The 25,630-nt window shown below is 39.7% G+C and overlaps 1 protein-coding gene across 22 annotated transcripts in view; it reads right to left on the bottom strand.

Moving 5' to 3' along the window:
- Nucleotides 1-25,630, bottom strand: part of tcf7l2 (transcription factor 7 like 2) — an 84,784-nt gene that overhangs the window by 41,677 nt on the left and 17,477 nt on the right. For 13 of the 22 annotated variants that reach the window (XM_079596204.1, XM_079596206.1, XM_079596205.1 and 10 more), the window contains exons 4-5: nucleotides 15,874-15,975; nucleotides 8,445-8,504 (exon numbers count right to left, since the gene is read on the bottom strand). In XM_079596204.1, the coding sequence (XP_079452330.1) occupies nucleotides 8,445-8,504; nucleotides 15,874-15,975 (162 nt within the window). The remainder of the gene's footprint in view (nucleotides 1-8,444; nucleotides 8,505-15,873; nucleotides 15,976-25,630) is intronic. The other 9 variants (XM_079596207.1, XM_079596208.1, XM_079596198.1 and 6 more) reach the window with 1 other exon arrangement.

Here is a 25,630-nt window from a genome sequence, read left to right as displayed (position 1 = left end):
CAAATGAACTGAAAATAAAAAGTTTAAATGCTACCAAGTTTAAGCATTGCTTTTATCAGTGTTTAAAAACTATTTTTTTTCGATTAACTAAATGAGAGTTAGATGATGATAAAGATAATCTAAATTTAAAAGAATAAGGAAAATACGCATGCATGATGCATACGCATGCATCATATGCAATACCGACCGATAGAGATGCATTTAAATCTTGAATATCTGCTAAGCAATACGGTACCGGTATGCAACTAACTATTTGGTGCTTCATTAAAATAATTAGACCTAATAAACAATAGAATCGAAGAAACACGAATCAATAAGAGGAATTCCTGTCAGGAGGTGGTGAGGGGGAATGTAGTGGATGTGGAGTGAGAGAAACGCAGGGTAGAAAAGAGAATGACAGGTTGATGGAAAAGGGCAGAAGACAGAAGCAGAGAGAAGAGGAAGATGGCAGTTTACCCCTGTGATGTGTGGGATGGACTCAGTCTGCTCTGCACTGTCAATAATATATAGCGCTGACCCTGTGATAAATGGGCAGGTAGCGCAGAAGGAACTTGAACACCTAACTGTAGGTTTGTTCTGCTCCATCTGAAGATGCTGAGGCATATTACACTGGATCCAGGCTCTCTGTGATATGCAGCTGTGTTCACCGGTGGCTACAATTAGACCATCAAACCCATTCCAGCCGGGAATCGGCACACATCTCCAGAGCCTGTGCTCCAAAGAGACGGCCAACTAGTGGATCTGAGGGTGGTAGTCTTTGATGTGCCACGCATGGTAGAAACCTCTCTTTTTGCTCATATTAATGGTGAGAAGATATAACAATTAAAGGAGAAAGCAGCGGGCAGACAGACAGCCAAGCGTGGCTGCACATCCTGAGCTCAAATTAGCATACTGGAAGGCCTCCAAAAGGCGTACAAGCTAATAGTAGCTGAGGAACCAGAAGAACCAAACGTTTATAAAGGAACACCCAGCGGCAGGCTGGATTTAATAGGGTAATTAGACACGCAGACAACTAGTTATAAAATTATAGCACAGCCATAATATTTTGAACAAGCTTCGATGTTAAAATGATCTAATGTTTTAGTTTGCGGTGGGCCTCCAGACGTGCGGCCACATAAGGTGGAACATAATTCCACTTCCTGGACCAGTGCTGCACTATTTGCTTTTTTTATATATATATATAATAAGATGACAAGAGTTTACTACAGCTGATCTGGATGAGAGGCGTCCACTAACATTACATTAGCCATGTGGTATCGGTTTCCTTCCTTCTGGACACAAACCATACCATGGCTGACAGAAAACATGTATTTCAATGCTTGAATACAAACTGTTTATAGTGCTTCTGCAAGATCAGTTCATAACCACTGCATAAAAATACATCAGTTTTATATAGCGTAAACTGGTCTTAATTACCAGAGGGATTATTTCTTGGCATCATGCATGTGCATGTCATAAATAATATAGTATCGCAGTGCTATTGCCAAAGAGTGGTTCATGGTGAGGCAGTGGTCTTTTCAATAACCTGCAAACTACGGAGCGCATAAAAACCCACTCAGAGCATTCATCCGTCTGTCTGACACTATAATAAGGAACGCTCCTCGAAAACACTCAGAAAACAGCTGTGCTGCCGTAACAGATCTTATGTGGCATCTCAACACAAGGTGGAGACAGTGTTAAAAAAAGTTCCAATTAATGTTTACCTTTACAATAGGGGGAACAGAAATAAAATGGAGATGACTGAAAGTCTCCGAGCTTCCCAACAGGTGCTTGGAAAAATAGGATAAAAAGGCACGCGAGGAGCAGCCTCTGTATCTTAAGGATAGTAGTGACATCTCAGCTTTTCCTCTGTTCGCATCAGAGGTAGAGGAGAAAGGAAAAAAATCCGTTGTGTGAAGAAAAATGTCTTGTTATGGAGGAACGGAGCATGTCATAGATAAGAGTAGGCCGGTGTTCAAAGGGATACAGGCCAGTGAAGCGCTCGCTTCTTTCTCCACGTCGCTGCACTGTCCTTAATGAGCCTCCCAATAAAGCCTCGTCTCCTGTCTGCTGTCCGCAGACGCCATGTCTGTCACACTTCAATCATGACCCACCATTTTACTTATTCATTTTATTCATTATTTTACCGAACTCAAGATAGTTCACAATACTGATAAACAAATAAAAACACACATAATGTTTAGCTAGTGCTTGCCATTATTAAGGAGACAGGAAACTGTTGGGCGTAGTAGGGCTGGATGGCATGACAATCGCCAAAATTGTCAAAATAATAATAAAATTTATTCAACTTAAATTACAATTATAAATTAAATACATAAAAAGTAAAACAAAATAATAATAAAAAAAATACTCCATTGGGACACAACAAAGGGCAGATTGGAACCTGTATCTCCCACATGAGCACCAAGGCTCAAGGAGCCCAGAGCATGTGTGCTAAGTGCTCAACATCAGCTTTAAGATATTTTTTTTATAATTTTTTTATTATTATTATTTTTATTAAAGTGTCTTGCACTTACATGCCCAAGACACTAATGACATAAAACAAAAATAATACACAAAGATGACCATGAAACAAAGAACATAGAAAGATGACCATCATACACAATACATTACCACCATTTTCACAATATAAACAAACAAAACAAGACACCGTCAATTTAGGTCAGGATATAAATTTATTTGCCTAAGTTTCCACGCTTTTTCCACATATCTAGCCAGACTATAGATTTCATTTTCAAAAAGCCAATTCAACATATCCCCATCCGTCATCCAAAACAAATCAGGCTTTTTAAGATAAATGTTCAAATTATCTTTCCAAGTAACTTTTTCCCGGTCCATCCCTCTCATTTGTTTCCCCCCCCCCCCTAGCCTCCAACCTCCTTTTAGTCTAGTATCTTGTGGTCCGAGTAGTGACAGATTCTCCTGGACTTGTCAGGGCTGCCCTGTTAGCTGCCTGTCATAAATTAAGCCTAAATACAACACATCTGCTTTCACCACAGAGCCGTGCAGAGGTAGACATTCCTCTCGTATCTGAAACGAAGCTAAATAAATGATAAAGAGATCATGTGCACACCTGCAACAGCGTGCCAGAACAAGACCACTTTAACTCACTGAATCATTCAAAAAAAGAAAAAAAGGCTGAACTAAAAAGAAACAATAAAAACAAAGAGATTTTTTTGACTGTGAAAAACAGTCCCGTGTCATCTTTCTCTTTTTAAAGCCATAATGGAGACAGAAAACTTGGCTCTGACTGCACTTACTGTAGAGAAACATAAAAAAAACAAAGACGCAAATAAACATTAAAAAGATGTTTGCAAAGAAACTGCTGAGAGGAGCGAAATCAAATAAATTGGAAGTTTGTTTCACAAAAGGCGAGCTGAAGCACATCTGAAAACAATCTGAAGAGAGAGAGAGAAAGAGAGAAAACTAGAGGACAATGCAAAAACGACTCCAAAATCAGGATACTGACTGACTTCCAAAAAACCCTGTTGCTCTCTTAGTGAGGGCTATGGAAGTACATGTGATGTCGGCCAGCTTAAGTGCTCCCTAGAAGGGCGTTTTAGGGGCCAACGCACACATACACACACAGAACCACCAAAGAGGTAAGGTGTTAAACTTTAACTGTCACTGCACATTCAGCCATAACAATAATTTTTCTTTGGGAATGTCAGTTTCACCCCTCCCCAATTCTTTGCCTCCTCCTTCTTTCTCACTTACTTCGACACAGCTCACATCACACACACACACACAGAGAACTTCTGAATCTCACCACATCGTAAGACAAAACAGTCTGGCCATAAAGCAGTCAGCGTTTGCATCTGAAGCACGGGGGAGATTTTGTCCAACCTAAACAAAGGATTAGTGAAGGAACGTGCAGGACTTTAGGTGATTTCAATAGACCCCGACCGCCACTACCTTCACACGCTCAGGGGGCCAAATTCCACACAATGGAATTACCGAACATGAATTTTTGTAACCGCACGTTTGACGGAAAATACCATTAATTTTTACTTCAATTAAATTATGTCATGGATATATCAGGGCGTGTGGTGAGCGAGAAGCTTACTAAAACAACCAGGCTGCATCCAAAAAAAACTCCTCATTCTACAGGCCACCCCGAGGGACGGAGTCTAAATCATTTCAACTTCCTCTCGGAAGTTCACCTAAAACTTCCTGGAAGCACATCAGGCATGTTTAAATGAAAATAGAGAGTTAATTGGTAAAAACTAAAAACAACAGTAATTATAATTTTTTTTTTTTAAAGGACAGAATTGAGACCAATAGGCCCCAAAATGTAAAGATATGTATACAAGTATGCTTTTGGTAAACTGGGATTATGTCTAAGAATAATGCTTATAACTTATAACTATAAAGACTTATAACTATAAAGAAAAAAAAAGGTATCATCAGGTATATAGTCTCATTTGATATAAAACTTTCACATTTTTAAGAAAATTTTGATCAAGTTCGGAGGTTCTTATGTTAAACCACTCCTAAGAAAACCCCAGAAAAAGTTATGCAATTTGTTGATTTATATTGTTATTATTCATGCTTCACATGGTGACTATTAGAACTTATATATGACAGGTCATAAATTCATTTAAAAAAGCAAAGCAAAAATATGTTAAATAAGTTATGGCATTTGGAACCATGGTGGCCTGCAGTGTTTTAGTGAACATAAGGACTACTTAAATGTTAAATGCCACAAAGTATAAAAATATTTATAATTACAAAGAATAAGTAACAAGTAATAAGATCCTGGTTGAGGAGTAATGATCTTCCAGCGCTGTTTCTTCTGTGCGCTCCTATTTTATGGCGCTCTGTAAATCAAGCGATCGATTCAATCCAAGAGCGATCCAACTGTAAAACATTGTCAGATTGGTGGTAAACATCATCTCTAGCCACCATGCCAAGATCCAGATCCATTAGTTGAACTTTCAAATTACATTGTAAAACACAGCGTCATGATCCCGTCATGATGAGTCCTGTAGCTTTAGCCAAGCAGCATGTCATGTCACTCCATGAGGATTTAATTTTTTTTATTAAATTGCGATCAGTCCATGAGATTGGTCAAATTTAGTGGCTATCAATCAAGTCAGTAGCCAATCGATCAAAGCATCCCTAATATATATATATATATATTAGGGATGCTTTGATCGATTGGCTACTGACTTATCGATTGGCTACTGATATATATATATATATATATATATATATATATAATTAGATTGAATTATAATTAGATAATGATAAATAATTTAAAAATATATATTTGCATCCTCGATTTGTATGTATAAATTATGTATTATGTATAAATCTCAATTTAAAAATTTTTACCCATGTGACAGGTTTTGTGGTCCAGGGACACAAATAATAGCTTTTATCCAATAGGAATCGAACAGATCATGAAAAGTTCTTCATATAAAACATGTTGTCGGAGTGCAGGGGTCAAAACGTTTTCTTAAAAATATATTTTTTTCCCTTAAAAATAACATGCATTTTATCCTTTAAAAAGTTTGCGTCGTCTTTATCTCTTCCCCCTCCTCTTCCCCTATCTCTTATTCGCAATTCTGATCTACTTTCCCAAGCTACTCTATAACAGGCCTGTGAAAGGAGGTCACATATCAACTTACCAAGCGTCCCTCTCTGACCATATGACCCCTTCGGCAGCCCACGAGGCCCCATGTCATTCCATCACACTCTCTCTCGCTCGCAGTCCCCCACATTCACGTCTTCCAAATCTAAAAGCTGCCCCCCCCCTCCCCTCGTCTGCCCATATCCCGACACTAATTGGTAAATCTGTTGAACCATAGCACGCCCAACAATGAGACACCTGGAGTTCTGTCAAAACAAGTTTCCCTGTGAAACAGCCTCAAGTGCTAATACAGTACGAGTCCTAGCTAACTCCGTCTTACTCAATGCCGTGCACGAATATAATGCGTGTGTGGGGTGGGGGAGGTGTTATAGAAAGTTCAGTGTGAAGGGGAAGTGTTAATGGCACTATTAAAGTTTAGATTCTCAGGAGTTTGGGAAGGAGGAGCACGATGCTGTCTGGCTCCACTGGAAGCCCACAGGAAGTCATTGTGGAAGTTTTGGCCCAGACAAAAATCTCAAACATTCTTGCAGTTCTTGTTGGACACCCACCCCGCCCACAATCCCTTCTGCACTCTCTCTATTTTAAACGGGCCGTGAGGAGTGCTCTACGTAAACTCAGTGTGCTAACATGGCAACATGCTGTGGTTTGTGTGAAATCATGTGCAACAAAGCTTGAAAAACTAACCCCGATTTAACTGAGAACATGGAACCTGCACATTTGCTTGTCAGTTAGCTGAAACAACACACACAAACACAAGCAGAAACACATACACGGAGGCATTAGGGTGACACATGGACAAACATTTGGATTATTATTTTTTTCATTCAAACAAGCGTTCTATCCGTCTTTCACAAACACATTTGAAACAGAGATACACTACTCAAGGAACTCTTGGTGAACCCTGTCTAACAAGTTCTGACAGAAACACTTTATGAACACAAAAGTGTCTGGCCCTACAATTAGTGTCAAATAATAAAACCTAAGATTCATTGTTTAATTTTATTTTTTTCATAAACTGCCACAACTTCTTAAAGGAATAGTTCATTTAAAAATTACAATTCTGTCACCATTTACTCACACTCAAGTTATTTTAAACCTGTATGCATTTCTTTCATTTGCTGAAAACAAAAGAAGATATTTTGAAGAATGTTGAACCAAAACAGTATTTTTATTTTCCTACTATGGAAGTCAATGGGGTCCATCAACTGTCTCATTAAAATATCTTCATTTGTGTTCTGAAGATGAACAAAAGTCTAATGGGTTTGGAAAACAATGAGGGTGAGTGATGACAATTAAAAATTTTGGGAGAACTAACCTTTGAAGAAAAATTAAAGTATGCAAATTTTCAAGAATTGCACTTATTTCCTCTTAAATACTAAGAGTGACAGTTCTCTCTAGATGTAAACCTTGTTCTGCTAAACTCGTGTGATATTTGCTTTTGCTGCTACTAATATTAGCATTAGGATTTGCTGCTGGACTCACAATCTCACAAGACTTTTCGAAGAATGAGGGTTACCATCTCGACGTGACCTACATGACCCTGAGGGGCAGACAAAAATAAGACAAGCATATCCCACAATAACACAGCTTTCTTCATAGACCTAAACACAAGGAGATGAGCTAAACAAGCTCGCACTGCTGTTGAGATTTGGCAGACCAAGGCTACCCATCGTGCCCCCCCTTTCAAATTCCACACACTGTTTGTGTCCGTCAAGGAGGGCCGAGGCGCAATTGAGACACTCAGCGGCAGTGGCCCCATGTTGCGTCACTCCGCGCCACATCAAAACTGAAGAGCGGTGCCAGACTTTCTCTCTGCGCCTCATGTCGACGGACAAGAAGACAATTAGAAGAAGGTCTCGTCTCATCCAAACATCCTTAACCTTGACCCACGCAAACTGAGTCATTCACACATTTACACACTCATGGGTGCGCGTGTGCAGGCAAAAACACAAACCACTCCACCTCCTAACTTCTCGCTGGCAAACGTTCAACCCCAGATGCTACAAATGAAAAGCATCCTCTTCATGCCAGCTGCTTCAGAGAAAAGGAAAAGAAATCAGAGAGAAATAATCGCCACCATTCCGGAAGATGCAGGAAAATAATTAAGGCTGAGACGGGGCCTGCAAGCAGACAAAGATGAAGCTCAAGAGGCATTTCGGGCTGCCAGGAATCCAGAAATGCTGGATTTTACACTGCTGGAGTGGCGCTGATGCTTTCCTGTTAGACGCAAATACTGTATATCGTAACAGGGATCCTGCTAGAGACAAAAATCATCATGTCAATGGACAGCAACAGATTACAATTACCACACAAACTGAGCCAAGTCTGCTCATGAGGGTGTGTGTTTGAGTGTGTGTGTATGTACAAATGCAAAGCAGATTCAACCCTATTTTATAGAAAAAAAGAGCAAGAACACAGCAACAAACAATATCAAATACAGCAGAATATTACACTGTTATCAAAAACAAAATAGTTATTGAAATCTCCAATTGTAATGATTTTGATATTCTCATTTCATAATTTTATTTTTTTTACTTACCCTGTTGGAAAACCCAGCTTAAGCAGGAAAACCTGGTTGCTGGTTTCTAGCTGGTCAAAGCTGCTCCAAGCAGGTCATTAGCTAGTTACCAGCCCACGATGTTCCAAAAGCCAGCTCGACCACCTTTAGCTGGTTTGTCGTGGGATGGTCTACCAGCTCAGACTAGATAATGACCAGCGTGGACCAGGAAATAACCAGTTTAGGCCAGCTAGAAAATCAGTCACCAAATGAAGCTGCATTTTCCAGCAGGTAATTCATTTAAACAATCAATAAGCCAGATGCAAGAAACTTGGAATTCAGGATTCTCACCAACTGTAATTGGTGAACACTCAGATCAGTCTGTCCGGGGAATTCCCAGCAGAAGGGCCCCTGAAAGGCAAAGACGCACGTCCCGTGTCACAAATTGAGAACATGGTACACTCATCACTCATCCAGGGCATGAAGGCAAAAGGCATGACTTTTAAAACCACAAAAAATATGTCTAGCTGTGTGCCACCCCTCTCCTTCCCAGTCTGTTTCCTCTCTGACTTGTGGTGTCAGGCCGCTGCCAGGTACAAGCCCAAACACATCTCACATACAACACGCAGAATACGTGAGTGCATGTTTGTTTACTGTGATTTGGGGTTGTGATATTGTTAGCATGTTGGCAGTGTGTCTACATCAACTGACTAACAACAACAAAATTACTGATGTGGCTTTAAGCACATTGCGGCCTTGTACACCATATTTCTGTTGCACAATGTCATTCGAGGAAAAGCGAGACAAGGAATGGTATAAATACTTCACAGAGGAAAAATATATTGGTCAGATGTTGCTGTTTTATAGCTCAAGAGACTTAGGGCCAGATTTACTAAACAGGGCAAATTAGCGTAAGAGCGCAAACCCCCAAAAAGCGCAGATGGGAGTGGAAAGTTAATTTCCATAATGACAGCGCAATCTACCAAGAGCACCGCAAATTTGAGTCTGGTTTAAGACATGTTTTTTTGGGGGGGTGGGGGGGTGGATTTGTTGTATGTAATAATAATGGCCATCAAAGTGACAAGGGCAAACCTTAGTAAATCACCTTACATGATTAATTTAAATACTCTCCTCCCATAAATTTTACAAACGCATACAAATGCATATTTTACAAAATGCCTACAAATGCATATGCAATATTTTTGTCAGTCACAAAAAAACCAAATGTCCACACCTTACCAGTGCTATTTCTTCACCGCATGTCTTTAGTAAACCCTGACAGTAGTTCTTAAATGCCAAAAGAGGGTTTGCGCTGGCCCTAAATGGCATTGTCAACTATGCTTGTTTTAAATACACTTCCATAAGTATTGGGTCTGTAAGATGTTTTCAATGTTTTGAAAGAAGTCTCTTATGCTCACCAAAGTTGCATTTATTTGATCAAAAATACAGTAAAAATTTATATTGTGAAATATTATTAAAATTTAAAATGTCATTTATTCCTGTGATGCAAAGCTGAATTTTCAGTATCCATTATTTTACTCTCCAGTGCCACTAGAGGCAAGGATACGATTATATAAACAATTCTCAATGCATCACTATGCATGTTTTATCCAATTATTTTATGAATAATATTATATTAATATACTTTTTTGATATTTTCTCTCCGTTATTAAAAATAAGTTATTCAAGCCTCTTCTTTTGTTGTTTGATTAAGATTAATGACACAGACACAAGCTAGTTTATTATATTAAGACCTAATGCACGGATCTAATATAATTGTTACACATCAGATTTCCACCAACTGTTTACATTCACTTAAAGGTGGGGTAAGTGATATTTGAAAAATTCAGTTTGAATACAACAAACGTGTAGCCAATCAGCATTATGTATGACGGTGGAGGAGAGGGAACGAGCAATAGAGGGAGATTTCAAGAAAGACTGTAGAAAGAGAGATGGCTGAGAGACATTACAAAAGAGAGAAATAAGAATATCATAAGCTCTTAAGAATATCACAGGAAAAAGTAGGGTTATGATCAGGAAAGAGCTTTAGGACCCACGTTAATATTAGTGAAGCTTTCCGGCGCTGGAGAGAGCTAAGCGGGAAGGCCTGAAAACAGACTCGGAGGTTGCATTTATTCCGCTCCACACGTGAGAAACACTGGGATTGAGTGTCATTGTTTGTCTGGAGCTGCTGTTGGCAACTAACAATGAACTCTTGTTTGCATTTACTGTTGTGTACTGTGTTCATTTTTTGTCGCTCTTTACAAACAATCGACATCCAAACAATTATATTCCACAACTAAAAATGTCACATGTTCCTTCAAAACCCATTCTAATATGCTGATTTGGTGCTCAAGAAACAGGATTTTTTTAATGAATAATATATATATATATTAATATATTTTTTTAACAGCATTTGGTATTTGAAATATAAATATTTTGTAACATTATAAATGTCCCTTTTAATCAATTGAATGCATCCTTGCTCATAAAATTATTAATTTATTTTTTTCTTAATCTTACTGAGCCCAAACTTTTGAACGGTAATGTATTTTAAATGTTTCTACAATACCTGAAGAGAACATTTTATGGGTGTACAATATGGTATATCAGATATTGGCCGATATTATATATATTTTTTATTTATTGTTCTTGGTCAATTTAGATATTTAAAAAAAAATATTATTTAAGAGATTTTAAAGAGATGACAGATTTTGCCCTGCAAAAGGTCATGCTAATAGGAACACACACAAGAGTTGTGAGTGTCCTGGAGGTTAAAGGTTACAAAACAATACAAAAGTTTCAAAGGCTGATGACCTTGACACCAGGTCCCTAGTAAAAGAGTTTGTTGACATTCCCTGAGTTTAAGTAGAGGAAATGCTCCAGGGAGGCCTTTCATGCACTACATAAGATCATGTGCTGAGATGTTCTCAAAGCTTTGGCCAAAGGTCTCAGGCCAGAGACATCTCCTGGTTTCACAAGGTCCCGGTCCTGTCAAAAGTGGCACAACAGGCCGGGGTTACATCACTACGCACCAAGCAGCACTAAAAAAAGATGGGAAAGAAAAGGCGGAGGCTCTACAGAGAATGAAGGAGCAAGAAAAGTGAGAAATAGTAGAAAGGGAAGGAGAGAAGTAAAAGACAGTTGGTTCAGTGTCTTGTGGCTGTGACACTGGGGTCCTCATTAACAGCGAGGGGGCTGGGGTTTCCCAGCATGCCTCTGGCCCTCCCAGCCATTGTCAAGCCAGTCCAGGTGCACCACCATTCAGTCCGAAAAAAGGAAGCAAATTACCCGGCAAAAACTACAGACCCCGTGCTAGCTTGAGGCGCTACTCCTACTCAGCTGGAGTCTGGGAAAATGTCCTGCATACTGTATGTGTGTTATTCATTCAGTTTACTCTGACTTTATTTTTAACATTGATTTCAATACACTTTAAGTGCAGTTTGAACTTCAGCTACTAAGCAGGCGTGTTTTGACAGCAAACAGCAAGCATGCCCTCATCATACGGCGGTTCAGGTGGGAGGTCCCGCTCTGTCAAAACGCAACACATTCCATCACTTCCTCAATACTAATTACCATACAGGAGAAGACCAGGACTCCTCCAGCTATTCTTCCAAGCTCCACCCCTCCTATTCTCCCCCCTTTCCCTGCGTTCTAACTGTTCCCGCGTTTGCCGGCCGTTGGTTCACTTGCACACAGTGTTGCACGCATACGCACACTGCTGTGGGGCCTCGTGGGGAAATAGTTAACACTCCAGCCGTCCCCTGCTGCATGTGAAAGCCCAGAAAACAATGGAGACATTGTCCAGTCTCAACAAGACTTGGAGCAAGAGGACAATGTGTGTGAGTGTGTATATGTGTGTGTGTATTAGACGATGTGTAGTATGCCTGCATGAGGTTGTGTGTGTGAGTGTATCCTTTTGCCTCAGCATTATTTAAGAGAGTGGCATTAAAATGTGAACTTAAAATGCCTCTTAATGGTTGTTAGCCAGCAAACTTTTATTTCATAAATTTTTGAATCTGACAAAAATGGGTTAGATAAAAATAATCTATATGTAAAAAAGAATAAGAACAACACACACACACAATCCAGTGTAAACTTGGCATATAACACTAATAATATAATATAATATAAAAATGATTACCGTAAGTAATACCCACTGTACATTTTCTAAATTAGTTGCCACTTAGTTTTCGGTCTGTGAAATAATCAGTACTTATTAATTTGGGAAAAAATGAAATTCTGATCACAAAGTGTACAAACATTTATTTTTTATTTTTTGTACAACCACATGTCCTTCAAATGAGTATCTTCTGTGGATGTAGACAGTTCTTGGCCATAACAAAAAACTGGAAAGGACCAGACCTTATGCTGTGAGTCAAACATCTGGCTATACCAGTCTGGTATATGGCATCTACTACACCAAGTAACACTACATGGGGAAACACTACAGAACACCGACGGACAGCTGTGCATACAGAACGAGAACAGGAAACTGATCCCGGAACGAATGGCCAATGTGTCACAGATGTGGGGAAATCTCCTTTCGCCTCGTTGTTTCCAACTGCTTCCCACTGGAATTACAATCGCATGATCTCCGCTCATACCGTCCTTGAGTTCTGACTCAAATACACGCCACATGTGTTTTGCAGTCTACCTGTCTGAATTGTCATGTCTATATTACAGTCTATATAAAGAATGAGGCTTTACAAATCACTTTAAAACTTAGTGTAGATGGCAGTGGGACAAACGACCTGCGGTACCTTTCAGTGATGGGTTCTTTATGAGTTGTGAACAGGTAGTAAATGCATGCTGAATGTGTGGGACTAAAAGGCTTTGAAAAGCCTGCGGGGCTCTTGAGTACTTCAACCATCCTGGCACTGCCTTCTATGGGCGTGGACAGAAACCAGAGGGTCACTTCCTGTGCTCTATTCATAGATCAGCGTGGAGTAGCACCTCTACGGCCACATGCGACAGATAAAAGGTTGATGGATTATGCGTGAACTGTTTCTATGGATACAGTCACACACAGTATTGTGTTTGGGATTGACGATAGTACTTACTAACTAGTGTATGGAAGACTGTTTTCACCTCAGAGTGAATAAAAGTAAAAACAAGCTTTCTCTCATAAATTTGACTTTATATCTCTCAATTGCAACTATCTCACAATTATTATTTTTTTTTTATCATATTTTTTATTTAATATTTTAAAGGCAGAAACAAGCATTCATACAGGTGTGACTCAACCACTGTTGTTCATAAGAGGAGCGTCTTTGATTCTGTATATATGAACACATAATCAACGTCAACGTTTTCTTTTCTCATGATAGCCATAACAATTTTAAATCGTCACTTTGGTTATAAAATGCAGTTTATAACAGAACAGTGTATGAAAATAACCATACCTAGCACTCAAAAGCCAGACTAAGAACTGTATTATGCTGCTGTGTGAACACAATTTATGAAGCATTTGCTTCTCTCTCTTTTGGCCGTATATGCACTTTTTAGACATTCGTGTTGTCTCTCTCTATCTGTGACTCGTTCTTTGCTCTCACTTCATCTACCTCATTGCCACACTGCCCTTTTACGGTATCGCCTCCTCTCTCCCGCTGTCCACCTGTGCTTTTGTATCTCTCTCATTGGTGATTGTTGGGTCACTTGAACTTCGGCTTATGTTCCTTATCTCACACCCATCGGCGCTCTCTTATCAGTCCACAGCAGACAGGCGTCTTCAGAGCCATGGGTCAAAGTGGGCAGGTGTTCTTCCAATTTGACAGGGAAGAGAAACTACTGTTTACGGTACAATTTATTGATAAGGCTTTCACGTACAGCAGCATATAGTCCATCTTGAGAGAGAGAAAAAATACAGCATTCCACAGTTATCTCTCCCTGACAATACCAACTGTCTCCAGACAGACTCACCAACGGCATGATGCAAACCAAGGAAACATCAAATCAAACACACGTCAGCACAAGAGAAACAGCACGAATGGGAGATCGAGAGGGAGAGAAAAAAGATGGAAGTGCGAAGAAACAATGCAAAATATCACGTTTAATTTGAACTTAATAGGTCAGTTCTTGATCAAACAAACTGCATATTGTACGAATGAACGCATAAATAAATTACTCCAAATGCTAAATAGCTAAATATGCCATATAGAGCAAAATATCCTTCTCTCTCATTGCAGGTCTTTAGGGCTGTTTTAAAAGGCAATAGAAAAAACTTCTCTGTGCTGATAAGCATTTACAGCCCCATGAGTCAGAGGGATAAAACTCAAGTGCAGTATTTACCTGAGCCTGTTCTTAACTACCTCCCACACATTTAATGATTCAGAGAGGGAGGACAATCATTTTTCTTTTTCTCTTTTCTCTTAAAAACTGCACATGGGGTGGCTACCCCACATTTAAATGCAAAAATAGTTTACTACCCATTCAGTAGAAGTATTAGACAGCTGGTCTTTAAAGTATTTAAAGGCTTTAAAAAAAAAGTAGCATACAGCATATACACTACCATTCGAAAGCTTTGTCTGCACAGGAATTAATTACATTTTTATTTTCTAAATTAAAATTTTAATAAAAGTTCACAATATTACTGTATTAAGAAACAAAAAAAAATGCAGCTTTGGTGATCAAAAGAGACTTCTTTAAAAAAAAAAAAAAAAGTTAATCTATTACCGACCCCAAACTTTTGAAAGGTAGTCTATATAAAATCGCATTAGATAAGAAGGGAAAAAATACATAAAACACCCTTTAAATAGTCAATCGTTTAATTAATGTTACAGCCAACCATGATTTTATACTTTCGGTTCAGAAGAGAAAGATTGCATATTTTAAATGCGTATTTTGTCAACTTTTAGGAGTGCAATCTCACATGCATGGCCTCAAAAAGACAATAGAGACAGACTAAAAATCAGCTGGAAATGTATGTCACATTATATATCACATTACCATGTAAACATAAACAAACAAACAACCCACTCCTATTTGAAGTAAGAACAAATAGAAACAATTCTGTATATTATGACCAAAACAGAATTTGTTCATCTCTCTGACAAAATACTGTACTGAATTCAATGGATAGTTTTATTGGATTCCTAAACATGACCTTGGAGGCACTCTGTTGCTTCCAGTAACTATGGAAACACAATGAAGCCCCCAAACTCCTGAACCACAATGGAAAGGCCAAAATCAAATTTGGTCTATTGTCCAAGGAAGGGAATCAATAAAGTGACGTTTTAACATCATATCATTACTTCAGCCCAGCAGCGAGGCTAACCTTGAATCCCTTATCACCTAAAGATTTTAAAAGAATGATAAATTTAGAGTTAAGCACATGGATAACAGCACCCGCAGATCCAGCGTATAAAACTGCAAAATAAACATAGCATCTCTACTCCAGACACTCGTTCCCTGAACCAAACTTAGCATGGGCATTAATTATCTGTCTCCAGTGTGAAAAATATGGTCTTGCCCTCTGCCACTTTGCGGCATCCAAACGGGGGAAAAATCCTCTGTTGAGCTACAATGATATCTCACCAATTTGATTCCAAGGAGCCATGTTACAAAACAAGCACCCATATGACACATAATATTCCAACACAATCTGGTCTTCGGTTTCTTATAGGTCACTAGACATCCAATTGACAGCTGTAGATTAGGAGAGGAGTGTAAGGTCCCAAAGGACCAAACAATACAGGATACAGAAAGTACTTTTGTTTTCATGGACTGTGCTATAGAATAAAAGGCTTTGTAAATGCTGTGACTCATGGGTGTTACTTACAACGATGTGTGCTGGAGAAGGTGACCTGGCATCTTTAAGTGCTTGTCTACTCTGAAGACTTCCTGCTTGAACATCTAGCAGGGGCCATTTCATCTGTAGATACTGGATGGCAGAAAGGAAAAAAATGGAGAAAAACAAAAGAAAAACATGTTAACAATGCAGAAAACAAAGGGACAAAGGGAAACACAACATAAGAGCTAAAATATCTTTAAATAATGACTGTGACATAGAAAGTAAAAGTAAACAAAAAATAAATTATGTATGAGGTGGAATTTAAACTAATAGTTTTAAGATTAACAATTCACACTTTCAGTTTTTGGTATTGACAACTGCATTTACTTACAGAAATGTCCTGTTCACACAGTTAGCATCTTAAATATAAAGTGTGTTGTCTTACCAGTAACCATAGTGACAGTGACCAAAGTATTATCAAAGATGGTGATGTCCATAAAACTGAAAAGTCATATCGCGTCTAGAGTAAAATCGAACCGGCAAAAAATCTAATATTATAGACAGCAGCGTTTACATCTAGGTGGAGAGCGGAACATTTGAGTCGCACACATAATTCTGGTGGAGAACAGTCTGAGTTACCGAACACCCGCAACACACAGACATGTGCAGTGCAGAGCAGCTCTCTCGCACTGTATGACGTGACAGACAACTAGTTGTCCAGTCCGGTTCTGTTCAGTGTTCACACAGCGCGTTTTCCGAGAATGCGGTTGTGAGTCCTGAAAATTTACGGGTGCGAGTTCGGTTGTCACTCCTATAAATAACTGAACTGTGTGTGTACGTAACCGTATTAAGGACTCAAGTACAGGACGGGATATCGTATTCTGCTGCAATGACAACACATTTTAAACCACACACTCAAATGCTTTCAGGTGAATATGTTTGTTGTTCTTCCTTTATTAATCATGCCCAAATATTTTATTGGCCTCTGGAATTCCAGGTGGACTTCAGCATTTTTCCAAATACACATAATAAGGGTGTGGCAATGAGTCATTGTCGCGACTGTCCCCATGAATTATTGACCTAGACTTTATCAGAGCTGTACACACGCAAACAGTCCTTTCATGACCCCTTACATCCTTCTAAAAGCTAGTAGATTGAAATAATCACCATAAAGAGCTCCGTGACATTCAAATTCTTCGACTGTAAAACACAATATTTTTGAGAGCTCAATACATATAAAATTACATTTTCAACATTCATACACAGAACTAATAGGTAAAAGTCTGAGATTTCAATCCAGTTCACTCAAAAGTCAGCATTTCATCTTTATTCTGCCATTAATATCTCCATTCTCACACCCAGGCCTGAACTCTGACATGAAGTCTTGCTGATGGACAAAGTTTCTGGGGTAGTATGTCTATTCTCACCTACGGACTGCAGGGTCTGCTTAGCAGACCAGGCCCTCTGTGCCTGAGTGACCCCTTCCTCTCATTTTGAGATCACATGCTGGGACCCATTACAAACCTGCTGTTACTGTCCCAAAACTGGTTTGCTTTAGTCCATTAGACCACAGCAAGTGAACTTGACCCCTGAACTTTTAACCTGTTTCCACAGAGGCTTAGAGACAGCCAGCTGATTGTGAACATGTGACCTAGACTAGGGTAGGACTAGATCGTATTACGGTTAAAGTTATGAGTGTCTCATCAGGAGAAGTGTGATGGTCCAGTGTGAACTTTCCATTCACTGAATTACGCAGGTCAGGGGTTGACTGGGCCCTAATTGCTGTTATTATGAGAAACCTGAACAGCAGCATAAACCTTTGGAAACCACTGCTTTGTTCACTGACCTAATACATTCAAATAAGCATTCAAACCATCCATGTAGCTAAATAGGAGAGTTGAGTGGATTTGCATGTGGGCTTGGCCGATGTCAAAACATTTAAGAAAGGAAGCAAGGAAGGAAAGAAGGAAGGAACCAAGGAAGGTAGGAAGAGAAGAAAAACAGCACAGCAGCTGGGGTTCAATTTCTTAACCTTGGGGGCAATTTTGGAAGCAGTCTTAGCCCATAACATGAAAAATGTATTTAAAGTAGACTCCACATAAAAAAAGTGCTCTTTTTTAAGCCTAATGCACGCTGTGCTGCTATACTTCATCAGATCCCCAAAGGAAACTTCTGACAAGTCAGTCGGCCTTGTAACTTGGCCTCCGATGCAGTCAGGACATCAACCACTGGGCTCTGATTCAAATTAAAAAACTTGGCCCAAGTGATTCACAAAATCAGAATCAAATCCATCCCAGTGTCTGACCAGGCCACGCCAATCAGGGTCAATCTTTCAGCTCCTACTCTCTGTCTTCCTCTATCCAATCAAACAGATTCACGCCTTCCCTTCCTTCAGCCTATCACTGGAGTTTGTTTGACCTTGCCGGGCCTCCTTTAAGATTTCACTCTTCCAAGCTCCACTTTTCCAAAGACAGAAAAAGAGCAAAGGAAAAATGTCTAATTCTGTGGCTCACCATTTCAGCAAGTACCCTTGAAGTGAAATTGTAGTTGTAAACTGTATGCGGCTTTCAGAACTGCACTGCTCAGTGGTAATTAATGGTGGATTCACAGCAGGGTGCAGTCCTGTGGTCCAGTCTGGAGGAACTTTTGGACTAACAGACCCACCTCCGACTAGCTGAACAATTGCTGGGATACTAAAGGGTATGTTGATGGGTGGAATGCCAAATTTAAAAAAAAAATCTATTGGAATTAGCTTGTTCAATGCAAATATATGTAATGTTGTGGAACATACTTAAATAAGTCTTACTTAGAAAAATGTATGGATGTGTGACCAGGTGCCAGGTGATGTTCTGTGCTCCGGCACTGCGCCAATTAGTTTGGATGGGGTGAAAGGTGACACCTTGGCCAGTGTGGGTGCTGAAAGCTGAGTGCACATACTCTGACAGGCGTATCCACTTTAGACCTTTCCCTTGGCCTAATCCCTCCTGCAGGTTTTACAAGCATGCCAAGGAAAGCTGAGCTTAGACCAGTGCCAAAGTCTCAGCAGTGTTCCCTCACAGCCCAAGCCCCTCCACCACCCCTGGCCCACTAATAGATGCACTACTTGGGTTTGAGAAGGCCATGACCTCTGACCTCCCCATGCCTCTTCTCCACCTTCTAAAAACTCTCCAGCTAGGAGCCCCTTCCACGTAACTCAAGTGCTATTCTGATGTGACAAATTGCTCTGGAGAACCCCCCCCCCCCCACACCCCCACACACACACCCCAGCCATCAGACATACCCAAAGTGCTCACTCTGTCCTGGGGCCCCAACAGCAGGGGCTCCCCTTCACCTCCCCCACCCTTCAGCAAACCCTCAAGCCCTGCCTCGCCTTCTCCTGCCTTGCTTCAGCGCAGCTACAATAGGAATGAATGACTCAATTGTCTCTGATGAAGTGAAAGACAAGGGAGCCTTCTAAATCTTCCTAAAGGGATGAACTTTCTCTCTGTCCCTCAATTGCCTAGAGTCTTCGGGGAGAAAGAGAGAGAGGAGTCAGAATGACAGAGAGAGAAAACACTAGAGACCACAAGTTGCTTAATCAGGTTTTCTGGCTAAACCTTTTCATCTGAACTGAATCAGAATTTTGCAACCTGACCTTTGCAGAAAAACTATTATTCATGGACAAATACTTTTAAACCAGACATCTTCTTTACATTGTAGATTATGGAAGCTTTTGTAACAGTAAGAAAACTAGAGCAAAATCAACTAAATGTCATAACCAAATTTAAACGATGTAAATGGCATGTTCGATTTGTTTTGGGATTAAGGACATAGGCTTTTCCACAATCAGACAAATCAGATGCTTACATTGTCAGAGAAGATCGGGGATGTGGATATATTTTCAGCTGTCTGGCATGGGATGAACCAATGCAATGCATCAGAAAACATTCCAGCCACAATGTGCATAAGGAAATCTGAAGACAGAAGGCTGGAATTGGAGTCCAGCAAGCACTTGATGAGCCAGATTCCCACTAAAGATGCTCAACCATTATGTTTAAGAGATTTTCACAAGTGCTTGTTACTAGGTTTATATAGAGAAAAACAAGTTTGCATACTGTGATATCACTCCTATTGAACAAGCAACAATAAAAAGCCCATTGTTTTTGTTCACAGGTGCTGAGGAAAAGGCATGCATGGATACATACAGACCCGCACTTAATACACTCACTCTCTCAAGAGGAGATTTTTTGTGTGGAAAGGACATAATAATGACCCAGACAGGCTCTTTGAAATTCACTGATCCAAAGAGAAGGGATCTGCCCATCTGTGAGACTCCCATCTCTAGAGAGGTAGAGAGAACGTGAAAAGAGAGAGAAAGCATGTGTTTGGGTGTGTGTGTGTGTGTGTGTGTGTGTGTGTGTCTGACTGTCTTCGTATGTTTACTCGAAACATTCAAATAGCCTTCATTTTGGATGGATGGAAGCATGCTGGAAGTGGGGGCTAGGGGTGGAGGGATAGAAGAGTAGGAGGAGTAGCTCAACACTAGATGAAACTGAAAGTTAGTCTACACGAAGGCTCTTCACACTTGCTTAGTTCTTCTAATACACATTTTATGAGTAAATAAAGAAAAAAAGAGAAAAGAACACCCCACTAGCTAAGATTGCCTGAGGCAATCTGCAACCAGGAAAATAAAGCAGGAATGTGGGCAGGCCTGGGGTTTGTGTGCCCCGGGGCGGAAGAGGGTCCGCGGGGCCCGTATTTACTGCAAAGCTGGAACCGCTGGGGGGGTTCTCAACACACTGACAGCACAGAGCCAGAGACCCCAGCCTGATCTCCTCCATCCCCTCACCTCTCACCTTGGCCCTCTTCACAAACTCCCACTGACATTTTTTTTTCACATTGCTTCTAAATCGAATTCTCCAAACAATCCTTCGAGGCAGGCATCTTTTAAAACTTGGGACTAAAGCATACTCTACAAAAGTATGTGTATAAAGATGCTTCTAGCTAAGTAAGCTTGATTTCATGTATCGTTCTGAAATGTCTATATTGCAATTAAACAGCATGAATGCAGACTGTATTCTCAGCACTGTCACAAGGGGCACTATAACAGGTGCATAATAGGAGTTTAAAGACAAAAATGAGTGTGTTAGATCTTATAAATATCTGTACTATTGCTAGCTACGTGTAGTTTAAAGGCAAGGGGCTTTTAAGCTAACTCTACAAGGAATAACTTAATTAAAATTCTGTCATCATTTAGAAGAATTTCTTTCTTTCTTTTTCCCCCCAAAACTATAAGAGTCAGACCAAGAACATTTTTAGTTAAAACATTTCTTCCCAATCTCGTTATCTGATCCAGCATAGATATTGAGCTATACCTCAAACACAGTAGCAAAAGAAGGCACTTGTGCTCTGTTTGCCTAGCAGGTGTTGGCTTGTGTATTAGCCAAACTGCAGCAATTTACCTGAAACCCTCAGAATGTTAGGCAAAAACTTCAGTGAGCACATACTACTAAAAAGCCCATAAAGAAGTTCTAGCTCTTTAAGAGCAGCCATCCTCCATGCATGACGAGGCACTTAAACAAACAAACCGTCTCCCATGGTGACAGGGTTCCTCTATTAAAGTCCATGAAGGCTGACGTAGCATTTGGTGCTTGCACACCAGAGGAACACGGCGTAGATTGCTGATCCATTAATGTTTCCATTAGGGCTGGGCAATTTGATGATATCATATATCGACGATGTCTCGCAACTCGCAAGTATCACAATGGCAATTATAACAGACAGTTACTAGATGATCATCGGCAATATTGGGAAAAAAAATATATATATTTCACATAGACCTGTAGTAACCATACACATTTTTTCACATGGAATAGCATGAATTTAATATTTTCTAGATAGTTAGTAAGGTTGGGAGTAGAACATCGACTACAATTCTGTAATCGGATAATTATCGTCAGGAATAATTGTTATAAAATAAAAAAATCGTTTTTTGTTGTGAAAAAAAAAACTGTATCCTATAAATTCGGAGGCAGCAGCGATTTCTCCCATTTTAAAAATAATATGATCAAGTAGGCCTATTCTTTTATTTTGATGTGCAGTCTAAAAAAAGTTAAACAGATTTTTTTTTTTAGCAGCCTAAGTAACTGCACGAATATTATAATTGTGTGCATAATTATTATTATTTTAATCACAAACCATGACCATTGTAATGAACATTTTGTTATTTAAAGCACCATATACGTATATGGTATATATATATAATATGTATACGGTATATATAATGGTTTTGTTGTAAACAAAAATTACGGTGCTTTTATGGTGCTTTGAATATCTCAAGTTTCCAATGTTGGCAGCTCTGTTGTAACATAATTAAAGCGTTATACTTTTGCAGTAGACTAAAACATATTTTTTTATTACTTCTATTTCTAAATAAATAAAACATTATTTTAATTTCGTTATAAACGGAGTAAGGAGACCTCAGAACTCGAGAACCAGAAAGAAAAACAATAACATTAGCGTTTTCGCTTATGCAGAACGAACCAATTCATTTTAAATAACAAATACGTTTTTTGACAACAAGTTTTAAAACAGCGCTACACAACATAATTAAGGAAATTAAACTTATAATCATGAAATGTGTCTACTCGGGCAAAAACGCCAAAAAGAGAAAAGAAAGAAACATCGGACCTTATGAATAAAGACACAATGCTATGTGACATCAACAATGTCAGCAGTGTTGTCTCTGGCAGGGCTAAAGGATAATATGATATTTTTAATATCATAAAAATATATTATCAATAAGATATTTTTTACATATCGCCCAGCCCTCTCTTTTAGAATGCCTGTCTTTGACCCAAGGGCCGTAGATATTATCTGAAAAATGGAGGGGACATTAGTTTGTATCATGAATATTAATCACGTGACATGACATGCCCAATAGTCCTACCTGATTCGTTGTGGAGAGGGCTTGTGTTTGGTCTTAAAGTTGTCGTTTTATATGGCCGGCAACAATTCTTTTAATGAGACTCTTGAAATATAATGATTATTTCCCAAAAAAGGTGTGCCCCCCTGCTTCTACTCTTTCTTCCTCTTGCTCTCTTTTCTGGGTGATTATGGGCCCCTTAAGAACGCTCTATAAATAGCCCTGCAGGCTCTAGTCTTCGTGGCTGGTGTCTCCTCCAGCAGGGCCCATAATGAGACATACAGGCAGCTAAGGCCTAGCAACACACCCAAGAGCTGCACACTTACACAGCCTGCAGTGTTTCCACACCAAGAGAGGTCTCATTCCTACCCTGTGGAATCTCATACACTGACCTACTTACCAGCTATGAGATCTTCAGTCTGGGCACAGGGCTTAGCGCTAGGTGTGTCTGCTCATAGGTACTATAGAGTTAGCATTGGGTTGGCATGGAGTTTGGACTTTGGAGCTCACGTTCAAGCACACACACATACACACGCGCTCTGCCATGGATCAGCTTTACTGTACAGTTAGGGGTCACCCCTGGCCACTATGAGGAGGTAATTACCACACTAGTGTACATTCTCAAGTTCAAAATAAAAACTACTTTCACCTCCTGCAGCAACAACAACCTTCAAACGCGTTTCAACCTACACACACACACACACTCACACAAATAAACCTTGAAGCAAGCACTCCAAACTCCATATTCATAAGGTTTAGTCCCTGAGTGTATCGGAACACCATTATCTGCCTCAAAATGCAAAATGGTTGCAGGTCAGATGTGTCTATGCAGGACACCCTTCAGATTTTACACCACAATACAAACCCTAACCATACTCTGGGAACATCAAGCACGCTCAGTGTACCACAAATACTAAAACGTGGACTATACAGACATATCTCGCTCACTCTCAGCCACCTATGCATTCCAATGGAAAAGGGTTTATGCTTTACTGCACCTTTTGTTGGTTAGTGATGTGTAATTTTTGCTCTATTTGATACTGAAATGTCTCTTTGGAATCAATGAAATGTATCTATTTAACTAGCAATCGACTGATGGTTACTGGCATAAGGTACGCAAGGAGTAACAATGCTAATGACCTGACTACCTTCAGGGACAAGGCCGTTCTTTTGCTCTGAAATAAATAAATAAAGGACTGGTTAATAAAGCTCATTAAAATGGAGGAGGCACGGATGACAATAAGACCCAGGGAAGGTCATGCGGTGGGAGCTACGAGCGAAGCACTGTGGGTGATGATGCGACCCCTCTCTTCTCCTCTGCACCCCACGAAGAGCACCCTTCACCTCCAAATAAACTGTAGTAATGATTTTGTAGTAAGGAACCCCCCCCCCCTCCCCCCCCCCAAAAAAAGCCTCACGAACACACATAACCCCTCCTCCACCTTTCTGTTAATTACTGCAGACATCCATCCACAAACAGCGGCAACAGACACCATCACACGTAGCAATTACTGCTGAATCTTTAATGCACTCTTTAAGCAACTCTCTCCAGCTCAGTGTCTCTCTTGGGCAAACCGCGGATCTGTCTTCCCGAACCATAAACAGGGGGGTGATGGGGGCATTGGGACAAGAAAAAGCTAAAAAATCAACTTAAAAACTGACTGTGTTTAAGCTCTGTTCAACTCCAAAATGCCCCAGCAGAGGCATCTTTTCAGGTGAACGTCTTCAAAACAACCTCCTAGCTGGATGCAGCTGGGAGTAATCCAGGATGAGCTTGAAAACTAATCTCTGCCCTTAACTAAACAGTAACACATTCCAGATATGTGAAAGTCTGAACATGATAAAAGGTCTGTTTAGAGGACGCATATGATGCACCTGTGCTGTATTGTGAAGTTCATGCGACTTTTCCTAATGAAAGAACACATCTTTATATGCAATAATTCAAATCTAGCACAACCACAGGCAGGTTTATTCTAATTTCTGCTGGATCAGAATAATCAAGCACTTTAAAAAAAAAAAAAAAGGTTAAGCTGGCTGACCAAGGAAGTCTTGGTGGTTCAAGAAGCCAACACCAACAAACCAGCATCCTTGTCGGGGACCAGGACATAATTTGATGGGAACCAGAAATGGAACATGGAAATGTGCCAACAATGAAAGATAGCCATGGTCACACTAAACTGCATGCAACATTAATTTGGGCAATGTAATGAATATGGACAATATGATATGATATCATGCTCCAGGGCTTCCATTTTTAATAAATGTTTTTAATATAATATCAAAATATATATAAATATATAAAAAAGTTATTCTATTATTACATTATAATATATTCATTATTATAATAATAGTTTAAATATATGAATTATTAACATAATAAATACAAATTCAAAATGTGAAATTACATCTATACCACTTTCCCACATTCCAGTGTGCAGAAAAATAAAATATGTCACTTGCGTTTCGGGTGCCCCGTGTTTGCATGCGTATGAAAGAAGTGAAATTCTAATGTGACTGCAGCTTTAGGACCTTAATGAACACCAATGATTTAATTACGACATGAACATGATGAGCATTTGTTTCAAAGTGTGCTATAAAGCAACCCACAACATTTTGTCTCACTCTATAACAGACTCCGAGAGTCGCTGATGACGTGGGCACTTCAACTTGCATCTAGCCGGCTTCTCTGCCTCATATTCTCTCCCCATTCTACTCGTTTACTTGATGCAATTCATTGCAATGCTGCGTTAACAATGCTCAGGCTCTGTTTCCCAATGCATCCTCCATGCAAGGCTGCAAGACACGGACATGCAGATTTATATGGTTTTGGGGGTGGGTTTTGTTTTTTTACAGATGTGTTCTATAAAGGTTAACATGCACTGGAAAAAAACCCTTGGCTAC

This window comes from Phoxinus phoxinus (genome assembly GCF_949152265.1).
Source record: "Phoxinus phoxinus genome assembly, chromosome: 21".
Lineage (NCBI taxonomy): Eukaryota > Metazoa > Chordata > Actinopteri > Cypriniformes > Leuciscidae > Phoxinus > Phoxinus phoxinus.
The sequence above is the reverse complement of the archived record's forward strand: the minus strand, read 5'-3'. Positions and strand labels throughout refer to the sequence as shown.